The sequence below is a fragment of the Miscanthus floridulus genome, chromosome 5 (assembly GCF_019320115.1).
Source record: "Miscanthus floridulus cultivar M001 chromosome 5, ASM1932011v1, whole genome shotgun sequence".
Lineage (NCBI taxonomy): Eukaryota > Viridiplantae > Streptophyta > Magnoliopsida > Poales > Poaceae > Miscanthus > Miscanthus floridulus.
In genome coordinates this window covers 114,206,488-114,226,480 of record NC_089584.1, presented here as the reverse complement: position 1 = coordinate 114,226,480, position 19,993 = coordinate 114,206,488, and the positions used below count along the sequence as shown (strand labels likewise).

General features: G+C 42.3%; 2 protein-coding genes across 6 annotated transcripts; one reads left to right on the top strand and one right to left on the bottom strand.

Moving 5' to 3' along the window:
* The first annotated feature begins 1,953 nt into the window (after nt 1-1,953).
* On the top strand, nt 1,954-10,632 carry LOC136453129 (histone-lysine N-methyltransferase, H3 lysine-9 specific SUVH1-like). 5 transcript variants are annotated; one of them, XR_010758957.1, is made up of 4 exons: nt 6,106-6,325; nt 7,376-9,682; nt 10,171-10,438; nt 10,544-10,632. XR_010758957.1 is itself a non-coding variant. In XM_066453704.1 (3 exons), the coding sequence occupies exon 2, from the start codon at nt 7,399-7,401 to the stop codon at nt 9,631-9,633; it is 2,235 nt and encodes a 744-aa protein (XP_066309801.1). In that variant the 5' UTR covers nt 1,954-2,096; nt 7,335-7,398; the 3' UTR covers nt 9,634-9,682; nt 10,171-10,485. The 5 variants fall into 5 exon arrangements, 4 of the variants coding, with proteins under 4 accessions (XP_066309801.1, XP_066309798.1, XP_066309800.1 ...); XM_066453704.1 differs by lacking the exons at nt 6,106-6,325; nt 10,544-10,632 and adding an exon at nt 1,954-2,096 and having other exon boundaries at nt 7,335-9,682; nt 10,171-10,485; XM_066453701.1 differs by lacking the exon at nt 10,544-10,632 and having other exon boundaries at nt 10,171-10,485.
* Nucleotides 10,633-10,967: 335 nt separating this feature from the next.
* LOC136450516 (probable arabinosyltransferase ARAD1) lies at nt 10,968-18,677 on the bottom strand. Its single transcript, XM_066450987.1, has 8 exons — nt 18,094-18,677; nt 14,499-14,672; nt 14,001-14,158; nt 13,774-13,921; nt 13,129-13,383; nt 11,861-11,971; nt 11,704-11,772; nt 10,968-11,458 (listed from the first exon to the last, which is right to left on the bottom strand). Exons 1-8 carry the CDS (start codon nt 18,559-18,561, stop codon nt 11,339-11,341), a joined length of 1,503 nt encoding a protein of 500 aa, XP_066307084.1. The 5' UTR covers nt 18,562-18,677; the 3' UTR covers nt 10,968-11,338.
* Nucleotides 18,678-19,993: the final 1,316 nt, after the last annotated feature.

Sequence of the window (19,993 nt, the reverse complement as noted above, 5' to 3'; positions counted from 1 at the left end):
GTGCTCGAGCGAACGAATGTTTATCCCGGGTGGGATGACTAACTCTGAAAAAAAAGCCTAATGAGACGTCTTTGGCTCACTATCACATAACCAAACATCACTTTAAAATGGGATACCCCACTTAGGATGTTCTAATCCCCGAACCAAACACTTTTAAATCGATGAGTAGTCCAGACTGTCTATGTGGCGGCGTTGGGCTAGTACAGACTATTAAGCTTAAACTGACGAATAGTACACACTGAATTCTGTTCAGCAAACAATGTAGCAAGAATTCGTTCCATCTATTGAGCTCGCAGAGATGCAAACAATGGATGCAAACATAGGCAGCATAGAAGGCTGACACTCCAACAACAGGCAGTGCCAAAGAAGCGTACACAACATATATACAACTAAACTGGCTCGCTTCTATACTAAGACCCTCTTTGACGCATTTATTGTTCATAGGAAGCTATTTTTCTCTCTCATCTCTCCTCTCACAGAGCTAATGGGAGCAGGAGAAGACAATTTTTTTTTGCTTCCCCTGCTCTCACTTGCTCCGTGAGAGAAGGAGAAAAAAGAGAAAGAAGAGTTTATGTGAACAATGTATGAACAATGATGTGTCAGAAAAGCTGAAGCCGGTAGGAGCTCTATCAAATATGGCCAAACTCGAGAGGGACAAACTACTGGTACTCCTGCATCTATCTAGAGAACAAACAGCCTCAAGAGGCTAACAGTCTGTTCGTTTTGGCTGGATTGGCTTATAAGCTATGGCCGAAAGTACTGCTGACTGGTTTTATGTGAGAGAAAAGTACTGTTCAAGCCATGGATTATAAGTTAGATACGAAACGAGGGTGCTGTAAGGAGCAGCAAAGCCTAGTTAGGCCGACAACGATTATGTTTCCCAGTTGACTGCAACGGCTTGGCTGGCGAGAGATCCATGCATCACTTGTCATCCTGCAAAACCAGCTTTGTATTAGATTGCCATTTGTTTTTGACTGCATGAACTACTTGTGTCGCGGCTCCTTCTTTCTCTTATTCAGTAAAATAACTCCATACATGATTCTATTTGGGCCACTAAGCGAGAAATATTCGAATTAGATTAATATTTTTATTTATGGTAAGATGCCGGTACAAAAGACATTAGTTTAAAACCTAGCAGGCACATATTCAATTATTTCACGAGTTCCTCTTGAATTGCAGGTAGGAGCTCGCCGTCTGTGTACCGGGAACATATCTGGTGCAAACCAACCTCTCCGTGCAAACCGTGCAAACCAACTGCGGAGGAGAGGTGGGAGGGGGGATTTGCAAAAGCGGGGGAGAGGTGGGAGGGGGATTTGCAAAAGTGTGATTACTTACACTTTTGTAAATCCCCCTCCCACCTCTCCTCCGTGGTTGGTTTGCACGGTTTGTACGGAGAGGTTGGTTTGCACTTGATACGTTGCCCTGTGTACCTCCCTCTATCTCTTAATATTTGTTGTCGAAGAATTGAACCCATTAACTATTTTAAAATAGCAAAAGACCCTAACACCCCTGTATAGCAATTATATGTCATCTGCACATTTGGATGGACATGTCATTAGTGATATATCTATGGCGTGAAGAAGCACACGTGCCACACACAACAATGTTTTTTACATTGAACAAATCAGTGCTCACATCCACTTTTTCACATTTAAAAATGCAATACAGTATTTTGACCTTAAACAAATCAAAGAGGACACGAAAACATGCATTTCACTTGGCGACAGACACCACTTAGCGCCAAAACAAATCTGCGCTCCATTTTTACATAGCAAAAGCAAACTAAAATTTGAAACTATCGCCCCCAGCACCATTTCTCTAACACCAGTGGCAATAAAAAGCCTAGTAACCCTTTCGTTGCCTTTGCTTTTGAACCATTCACCTCTCATCCATCTTTCATAGCAATAGACTTAAACACACTAACAGAGGAGGGAGGAGATGAGGTGTCTGATCTCAACAAGAGTCCTGCTCAACATGAACATGAAGAGGATCATGATCCCTTGGAAGATGTAGTGGCTGCAGTAGAAGTTGGGGGGGAGCTGACCACTTGGATGTCCATCCTGATGAGAATGATGAACAAGAAGAAATTCATCAAGGTAAGCACATCTATTTCTATCCAAAATTGAGTGGACTGGTTCTAATTCTCTCTATCCTCTCTCTCCTAAAATTAGTTGTGCTTATTTATTTCTCTCATAAAAAATAGCCGAGATTGTGCGTGCTATGTGAGGCCATGTGGGGGAGGTGAAGGGATAAGGATGCCTACTCGACAGTGCGGTACAACTATGGGTGAGGCCCACGTGAATAGGCAACGACAGTTAATTGGGAACATCTAATTGTTCCCTAATGATAGTATTTAGGGAAGGAGGGAGTACGATATAATTCTATACATTTATTAGTCTACCACTTATGATTTTGCTGAATTGATAGTAAGTTAACAAGGATAGAGATATAGTTAAGGTACTCCCTCTGTCCCAAAATAAATCAAATTCTAAAGTTGTTCTAAACCAAACTAATTTAGGTTTTATCGAACTTACGAAAAGAAGATTAATAATATTTATGACACTAAATTAGTATCACTAGATACATGATTCATATATTTTTACAGTATATTTATTTGGCGTCATAGATGATGTTACCTTTCTTATAAAATTGATCAAACTTAAGATAGTTTGATTTAGGTTATTCAAGAAAATTAATTTATTTTTGTAGCGGTTGTCGTATCATAGTTATATTTATATAACATGACAGCTCTAGAGAGAGCTATGTGATACCATGCATTGAGGCTAGCCTTGGAACTTAAAGACTTACCAAACAAAATAAATGTTCATATCTCGAGCTGATAGATGCAGATTTCATATATCACAAATTTAGTTTTGATCTCATAGTCAACTCATCCATTTATATCTCGTGTCTTATAAAACTAATCCCCACTATAGATTCCATCTCATCTCATCCTGGAGCTATCCACGTCATCACAAGGCCCCCACCAAATCACTAAGCTCAGACATTAAATTGCATTTGCACCTATATAAAGCCACAAGCAAGCATGGTCAGAACCATATGATCCAATACTTCACTAGGACACTAGATGAAATCAAGAGATCAAGATATCAGCCCAACGATCGATCCATAGCAGCTAGGTAGCAGGAGAGAGGCAGCGATTCACTTTGAAGTTCCCACGATAACACGCACAATATTTTCTAGTACTATCAAACTTAATTACCACACCAACCGTCCTAAAAGTGAAGCGATCCTCATAGCTCATAATTTGACCCCTACTAAATTTTTACGGTTTATTTAACATTTATTTCGGAGGAACGTCCTATATCCGTGTTAAAGCTGTGTACTCAACCAGGAAAATAGTTTGTATCAATTTGGCATGAACGCCATATATCCATTTTAAAGCTGTGTACTCGTTCAAGGAAAAAAGTTGGTATCAATTTGGCATGAACGCCATATATCCATTTTAAAGATGTGTACTCGATCAAGGAAAAAAGTTGGTATCGATTTGGCATGAACATCGTATATCCATGTCAGAGCTTTTTACTCAACAAATAAAAAAAAACTTTTGTATCGATTTGGGATGTTCTAATTGACTAGCGAATGCTCCCTCCGTTCCAAAAAAAAAAATGCAATTCTCACTTCATGCAAAATCAAACTATTTCAAGTTTTACCAAATTTATACAAGAAACTACCAACATTTATGATACCAAATAAATATCATTAGATTTGTTATGAGATACATTTTTATTGTAAACATATTTGGAACATAAATGTTAATACTAATTTCTATAAATTTGGCCAAACATAAGAAAGTATGACACATCCTAGATCTAGAATTGCATTCTCTTGAGGGAATGCGTTGCAATTAGACACATCTCTTGCATGCTTACTTGACGACTTGCAACTTAGAGATTTATTTTTTGTGTCATTCTTTTCAATGCATCTCGAAATCGGACATCATACTGTGCCAAGTGCTTCTCTAAATCATATTGGCATGAGAGGCTTGGTGATTTATCTAATGTGTTTTAATTGTCTTATAATCGGACTTCATACCATGTCTGGACATGTTGCTATAATTCATATAGATATGGAAGAGAGTGATGGACCACAAAAACTCTTTATGTTTACATAGTATATGATATGACTACCTCTCCCTATTCTCCATGTTGCAATCTTCGGTGAAGATGACATTAGCGTATCTATGGACAAAGACTCACTTAAACTCTCGCTTAGCAGTTTGATTAGTTAGCATAGTATATGATGTGACTACCTCTCCATATTCTCCATATTGCAATCTTAATAGGTGAAGATGGCATTAGCGTATCTATGGACAAATAATCACTTAAGCTCTCGCTTAGCGATTTGATTAGTTTAGTAAAACCAGTTGTACCGTTGACTCAAGATCCAATCTATCTTACCCTAATTTGTTTTTTTTTTTTGCCATTTTTTCTTTTTCTCCGTCCGGTTCCTGGATTTGTTTCTTTTCTAGTAGCTCATGTTGTGATTTCTTTTTTCTCATAAATGTCACAAACAATAAATGTAATATTGTGGGCCTTTGAACCATTGACTTTTCTCTAAGAAACAAAAATCCCACCACCAAGTTGTTGATGTACTTATGATTAAAAAAATTAAACTTGTTGTTATTAAAATTTGGATCAACTGATGATTCAGCTAATCAAACAATTGGATAGTAATGAAAATTTGGCTATGATATATTTATGAGAAAATATTTTGGTACTTTACAGTGAGAGAGAAAAATTCTATTAATGTTGTATTTTAATTGATATAAGCTTAATAGGACATAATCCTATTATTGTCAACATTAACTTATATTGTAGATGCCATGATTATTATAAAATAAATCATATAATTTTAAATTTATAGAAAGAATAATACATAAATAGGCATGTAACATTTTTGTCGTTGTTTTTCTTGAACATCTGATAGCTTTTTTCTGTGCAATGGACGAAAGTATTTGCTGGTAGTATGACTTATACACCAGAGTTACAAATACAACAATAGCTTGGTGGAGAAATCCCTGTCATATCTAAAGCTAAGTTATGAGTTCGAATATAAGTAATTCCATTAGATTTTTCTATTTTATGTTTATTAGCAAACGTGTCCCGCATGTTGCAACCGAACCTAATACGTCTTAGAATTGGGCGTTGTGCTATCATAGGACGTGAGTTACATCCTAGAGAAAATTCTATCAATGCCATCTAAAATTATGCACATCCTTTATATGCCATTGAAAATTATGACTTCCCTTCATTACTATTCATTTCATACTTTTTCATCTCTTACTATATGCCACTTGTTGAAATTATAGCTTCTTTTTATTGCTATTCATTTAGGCTTTTTCATCCCTTATTATATGCCATTCGTATCAATTTTATATTTTTTTCAACAATTAAATGTTGCGCGAACAAAAACCAGGAACACCGATATATCTAATAAATGTTCTTGAGGGCACTGACACGGAAGAACTGAATGATCAAAAAGAAAATGCTTCCATATGTTTCTAATACAGGTAAAAATTGCATTTTCAATTTTCACTTAACAGTAATGTATTTGCAAATTAACATTAGTGGCACACGAGTGGAGGAAAAAATAAAACTAATAGCAATGAAGTGAGGATATAATTTTGGATGGTATATAGATATAGCTTTCGATGGCATCTAAGAAATTTTCTCTCGCACGCTCTAGATCTAAATATTTTTCTTGAACATTTTCATGGGAACCTTTTTTTCTTTGTAAAATATCTTTTTCTTTTGAGATAAAACAATTTTGTTGTCATTTCCTATAGGAGCCAAAAAAATATATCAAAGTTCGAGTTTCACTTACAATCAAAATTACTTGCAACAGTATATGTGAGCTGCGGCGCTATGGCCATGTTGGTTTGGCTGGAAAACTATAACTAAAAATACTGTTTACTGATTTATGTTGAAAGAAAAAACGCTGTTCATTTGTAGAACAGTATGACTCGTAAAACGAGCAAACATCGAACACGCCACGTCGGGGACGCTCAACAGTGAACACACCAGACGCACACAGCCCCCTTCCCCGTCACACGATACACGTAACACGACACAAAAGCGAGAAGGTCGAGCATTGTCCCCGAGGAGCCAGTGGAGAAGAGGAGAAAAACCCCGACCCACCGTCCCACCCCAAGTGCCAAAACCACAACCAGTTCCCTCCGTCCGTCCCTCCCCCCGCCGCCGAGAGCGCCGCCCAGGAGATCACGCGCTCATCGGTCATGGAGTCCGTCTAGCCTCCGCTCCGCTCGTCCGCGCCCACTCCAAGCTGCCGCAGCGGTGATCAGGTGAGGGGGCCTTCCTTGTTCCTTGCACTGCTACATCGGTGCGCGACTTCTCGAGACCGTCGCCCTCCGCTTGCAAACTCTCGCTTCCACGAATCAATCCGGTCGCTTGTCTTTGATTCCCTTCTCGCACCGTCGCACGCGTTTCGGCTCTCATCTCTCGCCCCTGAGGCCCCGACCCCGCCGGTGCCGGAAGCTAGGGGGCCAGTACCCCAGTCCAAGGGCGTTGCTTTGCTCCACCCTCAACGCGGCACTTCCTGGCGAACCCGCCGTTGGGTAGGCTGCACGCGCCCCTCTTTTCCTTCTAGAGCCTATTTAGGTCTGAAAGTTCCGAAATTTGCCGGGGAAAGCCCCTACTTCCTATCGTAGTTTCCTGTATGTACTGAGAAAATTTGATGGTTTGCGATCACAAACACACAATTTGCCATATTCGAGTTTGGAATCTTGGAGTTCATGCGTCCAAAGCAGACATTTTTGTTGAAACTTTCTTTTTAGTTGGATGAAGATGGTTTCTTTTTTGGTTGGTTGGTTGGTTTTGGGGGGACGAGGGTTTTATTTGGCTGTTCAATGTTCTACTTGTTTGGTCTTGGGGAGGAGAGGCATGCATGCTAGAGTGGGAGAGGAACCTACCTACCGACCGAGCTTCAAATGGGTTTGCCGGTTTGGTGAATCAGCCAGAGGTGACTCAGGTGAAGCACCACTGGTTGAGAAATGGGAATTCAGCGGACACCTGAATGGTAGAACTAACCATCATTGATGATTCAGCATTGTTAGGAAATGAGAATGCCGTCAGTCATGTCCTGAATTTTCTGTAATGGCTAAATCAATAGACAATAGGTGTTCTGTGACAAGACCAAATCAGCTAGTTATGCACTTATGCAGCCACGTGTTGTCCATGATCCTTTAGTCTGATATATTCCTCTGTCGCTTGGTGAAGTGTGCAAATATAAGTTAGGAAGTCACTTGTGAATTCTAAACACTGTTTAATTTTTTCCTATTTTTTGTTAATCAGGTACTGATGACATGATCATTAACTGTGCTTTCTTCACACAGAAACTCAACTGCTGCAGGTTGAGATGAACCATCCATCGAATTTCATGCCTACTCCTGAACATGATGTTCTGGATGTCAAGCCCTTGAGGACATTGGCTCCAATGTTCCCTGCACCCCTGGGTATCAATACATTTAACCAGTCAACCACACCACCATTGATAGTCGTCACTCCTGCTGGACAATTTCAAGGGGGTTTTGGTGCTTGGAACAATTCTGCTGCCAAATCATTTTTCGCTTTCGGCAGCGAGGATGCTAGTGGAGGCAAGGCTCACAAATTTGGTGATCAGAATACTGGTAGTGGCAAGGCTGCCACTTTTGGTGATCAGGATGCTTTTGGTAGCCAGAATGTCGCCACTGGTGTGCAGGATTCTGCTGGAGGCCAGACTGCAACAGATTGGACGTCAGATGTGAGTGCCAATCCTAATGGCCCAATTGACGCCACCCCCATTTCAGCTTACAGGTCAACACAGCCTATTGTTATATCACTAGATGATGATGATGATGATGATAATGACGATGATGATGAGCCTTATGCTGCTAACAAGACATCAGCATCTGGACGCAAGATCAAGAGGCCGTCCCGTCTCAGCGGATACAATGTGAGCGATCGTTTGGTAAGTGACAGCTCCAACAGCAGGAAGGTTAAGCGCCCCAAATCCTCTCACAAGAAAGCTGCTGCTGACAATGAGAATGCGTTGCTTCCTCCATCTGATGATCCTAGGGAAACTGTGGAGGCAGTTCTCATGACCTTTGAGGCATTGCGGCGTAGGCATCTCCAATTGGATGAGGCACAAGAGACTAACAAACGTGCAGATCTGAAGGCTAGTGCCATCATGATGGCCAGTAATATCAGGGCCAACTCTGGGAAGAGGATAGGGGTTGTTCCTGGAGTTGAAATAGGGGACATTTTCTACTTCAGGATGGAGCTATGTATTATCGGGCTGCATGCTCCTAGCATGGCCGGAATTGACTATATGACTGCCAAGTTTGCTGATGAGGATGATTCTGTTGCAATATGTATTGTTGCTGCAGGTGGTTATGACAACAATGATGATGATACAGATGTACTGGTTTACAGTGGTTCAGGAGGTAATAGCAAGAACAGTGAGGAGAGGCATGACCAGAAGCTTGAGAGGGGTAACCTGGCTCTTGAAAGGAGCCTGTCCAGAAAAAATGTAATCCGTGTGGTTCGGGGCTATAAGGATCCAGGTTGCTTGACTGGCAAGGTTTATATTTATGATGGCCTCTATAGGATTCACGAGTCATGGAAGGAGAAAACGAAGAGTGGAATATTTTGTTTCAAGTACAAGCTGCTGCGAGAGCCAGGACAACCTGATGGAGTTGCAATCTGGAAGATGTCCCAGAAATGGGTAGAGAATCCAATAACTAGAGGCAGCTTTTTACATCCTGATCTATCATCTGGTGCAGAAAATCTCCCAGTGTTTCTTGTTAATGACATTGACAGTGATAAAGGGCCACACCATTTCACCTATACCACTCAGGTCGAACACTTGAATCCACTCAGTTCTGTGAAACCTTTAGAGGGTTGCAGATGCCTTAGTGTTTGTCTGCCTGGTGATGCCAACTGCTGTTGTGCACAGCGTAATGGAGGCAGCTTACCTTACAGCTCATCGGGATTGCTTGTATGCCGCAAGACTATGGTTTATGAATGCGGTGAATCCTGTCGGTGTTCTTTCAATTGCCGTAACAGAGTGACCCAGAAAGGAGTTAGGATCCACTTTGAGGTCTTTAAAACTGGTAATCGAGGCTGGGGTCTTCGTTCATGGGACGCTATACGGGCTGGTTCATTTATATGCGAGTATGTTGGTGAGGTTATTGATGATGCTAAAATTAATTTGAATGATATTGAAGATGATTATATATTTCAGACGTTGTGCCCTGGTGAGAGGACATTAAAATGGAATTACGGACCTGAATTGATTGGGGAGCAAAGCACAGATATTTCAGCTGGTACCTTTGAGACTCTACCCATTAAGATAAGTGCTAAAAGAATGGGAAACATCTCACGTTTCATGAACCATAGTTGTGCTCCTAACGTCTTTTGGCAGCCAGTTCAGTTTGACCATGAAGATGATCATCGGCCACATATCATGTTCTTTGCTTTGAAGCATATTCCTCCAATGACAGAGTTGACTTATGACTATGGTGACATTGGAGCTGATTCTAGTGGTGTACGGTCTCCTAGAGCAAAGAACTGCCTTTGTGGATCCTCAAATTGTCGGGGATTCTTTATCTGACTGTGGAAGATGCATATTCTATCTATCAACATTCAAATCTATCAGCTAGGTAAAAACTTCTATTGATCTTTTTTCGGTTCTGAGCATCAGCCATGCTTCTAGTTACCAATGAAGTTCCTGTTTCGTCTAAGGGGTTGAGTTTTCATAGGCAACCAGTTTGTGTTGGTACTGTTCCAGTCTAGCTTGTTTGCTGTTGATGTTTCTTACTGTGAAACCATGCTGCTAGTTAATTTTGGTCTATCGGTCGATGAATCTTCCATCCTGCACAAGTTTTATCCATGCACTGTGTCTCATGATGTTGGACAGAAGGCCGAGGACCATATCTGTTGTCTGAAGAATGGGATTTTGTTGTTAACAAATTCTCGTCGTCGTTGACTTCAAATTGTTGTGCTGATTCAACAGCTAATGTCGCAAGGCAGCATCGAATTTTCATCATCCAAAATTATCAGTCCATGTGAAAATATTTTATGTGACATTTATATTTGTTGAAACATGTAGTGGACCGATCTCTTACTAATGGTCTTACATTTTTTGTAGATCCTTTTTGGTGGAATCTGAAGGAAAAGTAGGACTGTTCGAATGGCTTACATCACTCTGTCGTTGTGGAACCATTAAATTAATTAATGTCAAGCTTTTAGATGCCCATTTAGCAATTAGCGCACAACTGTTCCTTTTGTGGGGGGAGATTGTTGGTCTTGCAAGATCAATTTTGTATAGTGTGTAGACTTGTAGAGCATTTAGTGCTTTGGCCCTTCAGGTGGTTTAACTGAAGTTACTGAACCCTTGTCGTCAACTATGAATTCAAGTAAGATATTCAGATTACCGCTGTTATGCTGACATATGATGGTTGAATGGTTATCTGAACTCTCTCGTTTATTGTTTGGTTCTCTCGTTTATTGTTTGGTTTCAGTTGGTGTCTTGGAATGTATGTACGAGGGCCTTTACGATGGTGTTTCGATTGTTTTCCCTGTTGTTCCGGCCTCCCATGATTTTGGATCCAACAAACGTCCTGTTCACTGGGCTTATAAGCTGTACTTTTTCAGCTAACGAACAGTATTTTTGAGCTTATAAGCCGTACTTTTTCAGCTAACGAACAGTATTTTTCTCACAACAAATCAGTTAATGGTACTTTCAGTCATAGCTTATCGGCAGCGAACTGGGTAAAAAAACTCAAATGGATTCATTTGTTGATTGTCCGTAATTCCATATGTTTTACGGTTTCCTGATTAATTTACCAGAAAAGGTTCCGTAAAACCCAACGTAGTTGATGTTATATTTAGCCTAGACAGTGTTGTTGTTCGTTTGCTTGATGCTGTTTTAATTGTGTACGGTAATTATTGTAAAAAATGAGTACGGTAATTAAGAAAATAACACTACGTACAATTACAAAATAAGTTCGCCTAGGCAGCTCGCCTGCCAGGCTGCATCCTGGGCCCAGCCGCCTAGGTGCCTGCGCCAGGCAGAGTAAAGCAAACAGAACCCTAGTGCCTAGTGGGGATCTCTGCCATGTTAAGATTTCTCGGAATACAGTATCACCACTCTTTGCAGCTCCAACTGATACATTGTGTACATGACTACGGTTGCATACAGCATACTTGCATTTACAAATACATTGGCAAATTTTGCCAAACTCAAAGCTCGCCCCATTGGTAACAAAAAAAATGCCTATGCTACAAAAGTCTAGAGACACAAATGAAAATATTGGTCAAAGCATCCTCGTGGTGTTCCCAACTCTGCATTCACATGTACATACGCTCCTTGACTCTCTGAGCAAACGTTGAGAACGCCGAATCTGCAACTTGATATTTACCACCTTGCCAGCAATCTGCATTTTAGTTTGAAATGTCAAAATGATTACAATAAAACGTGTGCTCTATAAGTAGAACCCACAAGATTTATGAGCAATACAAATGCAGCTGCAAATGAAACAGTTAACATCCTTAAAACTTAGGAGAATTGAACATGCAGTAGCGGGAATGTCATCAATCTAAACAGATGATGTAGCAAGATAAGACATTCCATAATACACATTCACGGATGCTACTGCTAGAATAATGTCAACGAAATTACCATCCTCCATGTAAGGTCTTCTGGTCCAAGAGGCTGGGCAGGACTTGAATACAGAAAATGTCTTGAATACTGTGAATGAATCAGGAGTAAATTATTAGTCATCAATAATGAACCTTCAGGTCTATATGTACAGTTAAGAGTTGGATAAAGAGATCACCTTCACAAGATTAGACTGAATTTCTCTTATTCTTTTGGCATCGATTCCTCTTAGGTACTTCACGAGCCAGCCAGGTTGCACAGCATCACTCGATGAAACAAACAATGCTATCTGCACGATAAAGCTCATTATTCGCATTGCAGATTCACAATAGAGCGCAAAGGTGTTTTGAACAACGGCAGCTTAAATGGACATGAGAAACGGTGAGATGCAATGAAATATCTGCTATAGCCAGTCAACCACAGGGTCAAAAGAAATCTTGACACTGTGATATTGCCGTTCCAGCATACTGCGATCATAATCTGCTGCATCTGCATGCATCCACATAGCATACAGTAGTTTGGATTACAGTGTTTGTGATAGGCATGTTCTCTTTAGTGTACTCTCGATCAGTATCGCCAATACACCTCCCCTTTGTTGATAGTGACCATTATAGCCAAGGCACCTTCTTCGTTACATCACAATGCAAGTGCATATCAACGAAACAATCCTGAGGTACACCTTTTTTCAGAGTGACTAGAATGTTAGAAGCTCCTAGCCTCAAGGGCTTATTGGAGCCCAAACCAAGGGGTACTTTTTGGATCTCTGCTACCCTTACTTAGCTAGCAGCTTGCTCGGTACTGCTTTGCTGTGGCTGCAGCCACAGCAAGCAGTACCGAGCGCACCCTAGGTTAGGGAGTTGGAAAGAACCTAAAAGGATAACCTTCTAAGGCATGCTCACTTGTACCAATAAGGAATAATTTGCTCTTGGCGGAGAGCCAAATAAGTTCACTCTCAGCGGCAAGACTAGCAGCAGTAAAATTACTGCAATTTCCCATCATCCCACTTTTAACTGCTCCAATAACTAGCTAATAAAGCATGCAGTTAAATAAAAAGACAAGGCAACCATGGATAGTTAGTCCAGTTGAGCTATATCTCAGCTCATTAAAGAACTGATCATACCCGAGGTCCGTAAATGTCAAAGGAAAGAGGTCACTAACTATACTTTTAAATCATCTGTAGTCATGGAGAACAGATTACCAGAACTGTCATTTTATCAATAAATATGCAACTATCAGTTCTACACTGCTACTGTTAAGGGTACTGATGTACAGTGTTTGTTTCTATTATGGGGACTCAACTACCAAGAGGTCCCTCATTTTCTGTGCAGCTAATCAAATTTTGGGCTTGTGCCTATCTTGAAATACCTTACCACTATGAGAAGAAATTGTTTAATGTATCTTGCATTAGTTAATGATATTAAAAGATGCCTGGATTGCCATCTTTACCTCCCTATAGTCAAGTATTCCTTCAAATGGAAGCTCCAGCTCATCACTTATTATAACTGGAATACAACCACTAACAATTGCATCAAACAGGCGAGCAGAAGATGGGGTATCCCCAGCCGGACTCAAGCAAAAGAGAGACTTGCGCATGCCATCCTGAGCTGCTGCTTTTCCCTGAGCTCCAGCAGAACCTTCTTCTATAACTATGTCTTCTGCACTTTTTAGTTCCTCCACAAGTTTACTGCGGATCTTTCCTCCCTATAATAAGAGATAAAAAAAGGTCAACAAAATAGATACATACAAACATAGTCCCTCTGTTCCAAAATGTAGGTCATTTTAGTTTTGTCCTAAGTCAAACTCCTAACTTTGACCAAGTTTATAAAAAAAATATATTAACCCCTACAATACCAAAAAAAATGCACTATCAAATGCACTATCAAGACGTATTGCATAGGCAGATTTAATGAAACTAATTTCATGCTGTAGATGTTGAGGCATTTTTTTTAATAAACTTGGTCAAAGTTAGAGAGATTTGACTTAGGACAAAACTTAGACGATCTACAAAGGGGGTACGGCAAGTAAAAGTGGAAGTTTGCATGCATATATTCAAAACAATAAAAACCTAGGGAGTGCTACCAAGAGACTTACAGCATTTCTCTTCAGTCTTCCTCGAAAGAACAGCAATATACTTCTTTTGAATTGAGTTTCTAATACACACTTATGATCACAAAGATCAACATTTGGAACATATGGAAGGATGACATCCTTTTCTAGATATACCTGTCCAGGTTTATACCTGAAATAAGACGGTAAAGTGATGCACTCAAGTAGTTTTCCAAGGTAAAGTGGAAATGGGCAAACAATGAATATCAAACCAGTTCCCGGTGGAGTCCATATCAGGTAGAAGCCATATTGCCTTCTTCACAAATCTCCGGACTGACTTAAATGACCATGGATGATGAACAGGAATGACATGATCTCTGCCTTCTGAACGTTGCCAAGCAGGCTGATCTGTCACCCACTTTAAAGCTTCCTGGCATCAAGGAGTAATGATGATAAGGTCCTCTTGGAATAAATAGAGGCAAATAAATAATAAACTAATATCCATCCACAGAGATAAACATTTTAAATAATTTTCCTACAGTCAATAGAACCAAACTCAGGCAATGTTCTGTCATTACAATTTCAGATATAATTGGGGAAACAAACCCAACACTCTTCAATAACTGAATGACAGAAACCAAAAGGAAGGATCAGATTTTAATTTCATCAACAAATTTGCCTACATAAAGTCATAAACACTAGTCTGTCCATGAGGGTGTCCTCAAGCAAACAATTTTCTGAAAAATAAACCTTAAGAGATGCTCCCAGACCCTATAAAGTGCCTTGCATTCTTGTTTCTCCAGCAGGAAGTAACTGATTGTCGTGAAGAATGGCACATAGAAAATGTCAGCTTCTTCTTGCCGCTGAACCCTAATAACACTCTTCAAAAGTCTTTGTGATTCAGGTGCAATGAGATCCGCCCACAGCCAGTAGTCAATAGAATGCTGCAAATGTGAACGCAAAAACAATTTGATTGTGTAGACAGATGGATAAAGTTCAATATCTTAAAAACTATGTGATATTTAATTACATGATTACACACATGATCTTTAGCTGTAACACAATATGCCTTAAACTGTAGCATGCAAGAGACATATCATTTTGAATCCAATGCATAGAATCAAGTGCTAATCTAAGATTATATCTGTAGCTAGAATTGTGAAACCAAAGTGCATTGCTTGTGGTATGAACTTTGCCTTGCCACCCAAAACAATGCCAAGAGTCATGTATGGTCCAAAAAAGGAATTCTGAAACTGGTTTAAGAATAAGATGTACTCCATAGTACTCTAATCTAAATCACATTCACCTCACAACAGAAACTTTCCATAACGAAATATCATGAGCATATTAAAGTCTCACTAGTCAAAATGCACTATTTCTGAAAGCAGTAGTTGACCCATGCTACAGCAGATTGGAGACAACCAGCTCTAGAGATCTAGTATATAAGTTCACAACCCATTTCAGCAACATCTCCAACAACAACAACAACAAAGCTTTAAGTCCCAAACAAGTTAGGGTAGGCTAGAGTTGAAACCCAGCAGAAGCAATCAAGGTTCAGGCACGTGAATAGCTGTCTTCCAAGCACTCCTATCTAAGGCTATGTCTTTGGGTATATTCCATTCTTTTAAGTCTCCTTTTATTACCTCTACCTAAGTCAACTTCGGTCTTCCTCTGCCTCTCTTCACGTTACAATCCTGGCTTTGGATTCCACTACGCACCGGTGCCTCTGAAGGTCTCCGTTGGACATGTCTAAACCATCTCAACCGGTGTTGGACAAGCTTTTCTTCAATTGGTGCTACCCCTAATCTATCACGTATATCATCGTTCCGAACTCGATCCCTTCTTGTATGACCGCAAATCCAACGCAACATACGCATTTCCGCGACACTTATCTGTTGAACATGTCATCTTTTCGTAGGCCAACATTCTGCACCATACAACATAGCAGGTCTAATCGCTGTCCTACAAAACTTGTCTTTTAGCTTCTGTGGTACCCTTTTGTCACATAGGACACCAGATACTTGCCGCCACTTCATCCACCCTGCTTTGATTCTATGGCTAACATCTTCATCAATATCCCCGTCTCTCTGTAGCATTGATCCTAAATATCGAAAGGTATCCTTCCTAGGCACTACTTGATCTTCGAAACTAATATCTTCCTCCTCCCGAGTAGTAGTGCCGAAGTCACATCTCATATACTCAATTTTAGTTCTACTGAGTCTAAAACCTTTGGACTCCAAAGTCTCCCGCCATACCTCCAGTTTCTGATTCACTCCTGTCCGGCTTTCATCAACTAGCACTACATCGTCCGCGAAAAGCATACACCAAGGGATGTCCCCTTGTATGTCCCTTGTGACCTCATCCATCACTAAGACAAACAAATAAGGGCTCAAAGCTGACCCTTGATGTAGTCCTATCCTAATCGGGAAGTCATCCATGTCTCCATCACTTGTTCGAACTCTAATCACAACATTGTTGTACATGTCCTTAATGAGCCCGATGTACTTCGTTGGGACTTTATGTTTGTCCAAAGCCCGCCATATAACATTCCTTGATATTTTATCATAAGCATTCTCCAAATCAATAAAAACCATGTGTAGGTCCTTCTTCTTCTCCCTATACCGCTCCATAACTTGTCTTATTAAGAAAATGGCTTCCATGGTTGACTTTCCGGGCATGAAACCAAATTGGTTCATAGAGACCCGCGTTATTGCTCTCAAGCGATGCTCGATAACTCTCTCTCATAGCTTCATAGTATGGCTCATCAACTTAATTCCCCGATAATTAGTACAACTTTGAATATCCCCTTTATTCTTGTAGATCGGTACCAATATACTTCTCCTCCACTCATCAGGCATCTTGTTCGATCGAAAAATATGGTTGAACAGCTTGGTTAGCCATACTATAGCTATGTCCCCGAGGCATCTCCACACCTCGATTGGGATACAATCCGGTCCCATCGCCTTACCTCATTTCATCCTTTTCAACGCCTCTCTGACCTCAGATTCTTGGATTCTCCGCACAAAGCGCCTATTGGTGTCATCAAAAGAGTCATCCAATTGAAAGGTTGTGTCCATATTCTTATCATTGAACAATTTATCAAAATACTCTTGCCATCGATGTCGGATCTCATCCTCCTTCACCTAGAGATGCTCTCTTTCATCCTTAATGCACTTAACTTGGTTGAAGTCCCTTGTCTTTCTCTCACGAACCCTAGCCATCCTATAAATGTCCTTCTCTCCTTCCTTCGTACTCAAACGTTGGTAAAGATCCTCGTACGCTCTACCATTTGCCACACTTACAGCTCGCTTTGCAGTCTTCTTTACCACCTTGAACTTCTCTATGTTGTCCACACTCCTGTCATGGTACAAGCGTCTATAGCACTCTTTCTTCTCCTTAATAGCCCTTTGGACTTACTCGTTCCACCACCAAGTATCTTTAGCCTCGTCTCCACTTTCTTTGGTTACTCCACATACCTCTGAGGCCACTTTCCGAATGTTGGTTGCCATCTTCTCCCATATGTTGTTTATGTCCTCTTCTTCCTTCCAAGAGCCCTCTTTGATAACCCTTTTCCTGAATACCTCTGACGTCTCCCCTTTCAGTTTCCACCACTTTGTTCTTTCAATCTTAGTTTGTTTATCCCTACGGGCACGCACCTGAAAACGAAAGTCTACCACCAAAAGCTTATGTTGAGAAACAACACACTCCCCTGGTATCACCTTGCAACCCAAGCATGCTCGTTTGTCCTTTCTTCTTATGAGGACAAAGTCAATCTGGCTAGAGTGTTGTCCGCTACTGAAGGTCACTAGATGAGATTCTCTCTTTCTAAAGAAAGTGTTGGCTATCATCAGGTCAAAAGCTACCGCGAAGTCCAGAACTTCCTCCCCCTCCTTATTCCTACTACCATACCCAAAACCTCCGTGAACTGCCTCGAAACCTGCGCTTGTAGTACCTACATGCCCATTAAGATCTCCTCCTATAAAAAGCTTCTCACTACTAGGTATAACTCTAATCAGGCCATCTAAGTCTTCACAGAACTGTCTCTTAGCACTCTCGTCGAGGCCTACTTGGGGGGCATACGTACTAATTTCAGCAACATGTCCAAGCCTTCCAAATTCCAAAGCATCAAAGAGCAGATACATCAGAAAGGAGACTAGGATAGTACAATTACCCCACTTCCAACCAGGAAATAATCTACGTGAATCAATGTGCTGAACTTTTTCAGCATTACGGGTAAAGCACCTTCTCTCGTCACGATCCACCACACTACACAACCAAATCGCGAAGTACGCGTCTCATAGCATCGTAGCTAAAGAAAAGTAGAAGACGGAACAGAATTGCAATTCGATCTCACCGCACGCCCACCTGCTCAATGAGGCGGTGCACGGGGCTCCCATTGGACGTGAGGTTGTCGGTGTCCCGGTAGGAGTCCCTGAACAGCCTCAGTAGATCGTACGTGAACTTGCTCGCCATCTCGTAGACGTAGACCCTGAGCGGCCCCGCGGCCGGCGCGGGCCACGCGGGGTCGTCCCCGTAGAGACGGGCCTCCTCCTGGACCCGGATCGCGGCGTCAAGTTCGCCGGGAGCGGCGGAGGAGGCGGAGGCAGAGGGATGCGGGTCGGGGAGGAAGCGGTCGAGGGAGGCGAGGAAGGATGTGGTGGCGCTAGGGCTCGCGAGGATGGCTGGGGCGGGTTGGTGCGAGGAGGGGGAGAGGAGGAGGAAGTAGGAAGCGGTGAGGAGTACGAGGGAGGCGGCACCGGCGGCGAGGAGTCGGCGGGAGGAGGCTGACGCGGGGCGCGAGTGCGCCGGGGAGGGGAACTGCTTCCCCGCCATGGCGGTGACTGGTGAGCAGTGTGACTCGCTGGAGACCGGCACCGGAGGTGGTCGCTGGTCGGCAGTTTGCGACTAGCTGTGCTTGTAAGAAGGAAGGGAAAAATCGGCTGCGTACCCTCGAAAGATGTAAGTTTAGGTATACCATTAAAAGATTCCTTCTTTGCTGTATAGCACCGAAAGATGACAACAGCCGTTTCTATCATTTTTTTGTTAACTTCGCTAACGTCCCATTGTATCTCCGTTCTCGAGTCGTCTTCTTCAAAGCCTTTTCACGGAGAACACGGGCACGCAGCAGACAAGGATGGCGTTGGGTTGGCCTGGCACTCGCCACTGCTAGCCCGGGAGGCGAAGGTCGACGGGGCAGCAGGACCGGTCTCGGGGAGGAACATGAGCGAGGCGAGAAGGATCCAGCGGTCTCCCTGCTGACGGCGACCTTGGCAGCAAGCGGCAATTCGCCATGGGGGGGCCTTCCTTTGCCTGTCCATGCCCGCCTAGCGACTTTCGCGTCTGCGTCCGCACACTCGCGCCGCCAAGGACCCCGCCCCACGCGTGGAGACAGGCGGCTTCGGCCTTGGCTCCAACCACCTGCGGCCACGGCAGGGGCAACCGTCCCGTGACTCCCGTCCCCGTCCCACACGGTTGGGAAGCCGCTGCCGAACGCGAAGGGAAGCGAGATGCCAGCCATGATGATGGTGAGCGCGCTGCGTCCTTTTGCGGCGGGGCGTGGCTGGGTTCAGCTCGGGGCTCACGAGGAAGAAGAACAAAAAAGCAGACTGATGTTGGCAAGCATTGAAGCACAAGTGCACGACGAGGCTCTTCCTCGGCGTGCTGGGCGGACGTGGAGAGGGGCTCTCCCTCGGCGGGGTAGGCGGACGAGGAGCGGGGCGAGGAAGACGCACGAGCTCCTCGGCGGCCACGCGACAGCGCGAGCTCTGCAGGCGGCTACACGGGCGATGGTGTAACAGAACCGACCAATTATACGAGATTAAGTAAGGAAATCTTACACCGAAGCAGATAATTTAGCAAAGCCCATATAACCCGATAGTCCGTGAAACCACGAAGGATTTCAAACCAATCGACATACAAACCAAGATCGTACAAGTTTAGTGAGTACCGTCACATGTTACATAAAGTTCGTAATGACAGTTGGATACATCAGAGTTTAGAATATAAAGTTATTACAAACCAAATTCAATTTGAAATAGCGGAAGCAAATAGTTTTAAAGCCACACACACTTTTAGTTCAGATACAATGCCAGTAGGTAGTCATCTCCAACAAAAGCATCAGATGAGAGATACGGAGTGACCATTTCCCTTGGTCCTAGTTGTCACACATCACCTGGTACAGGCAGTTAATGCAATAGCTGTAGTACATTTGACCATCTGCAATAACAATGGGAACAACGCCCTGAGTATGAGAAGGTACTCAGCT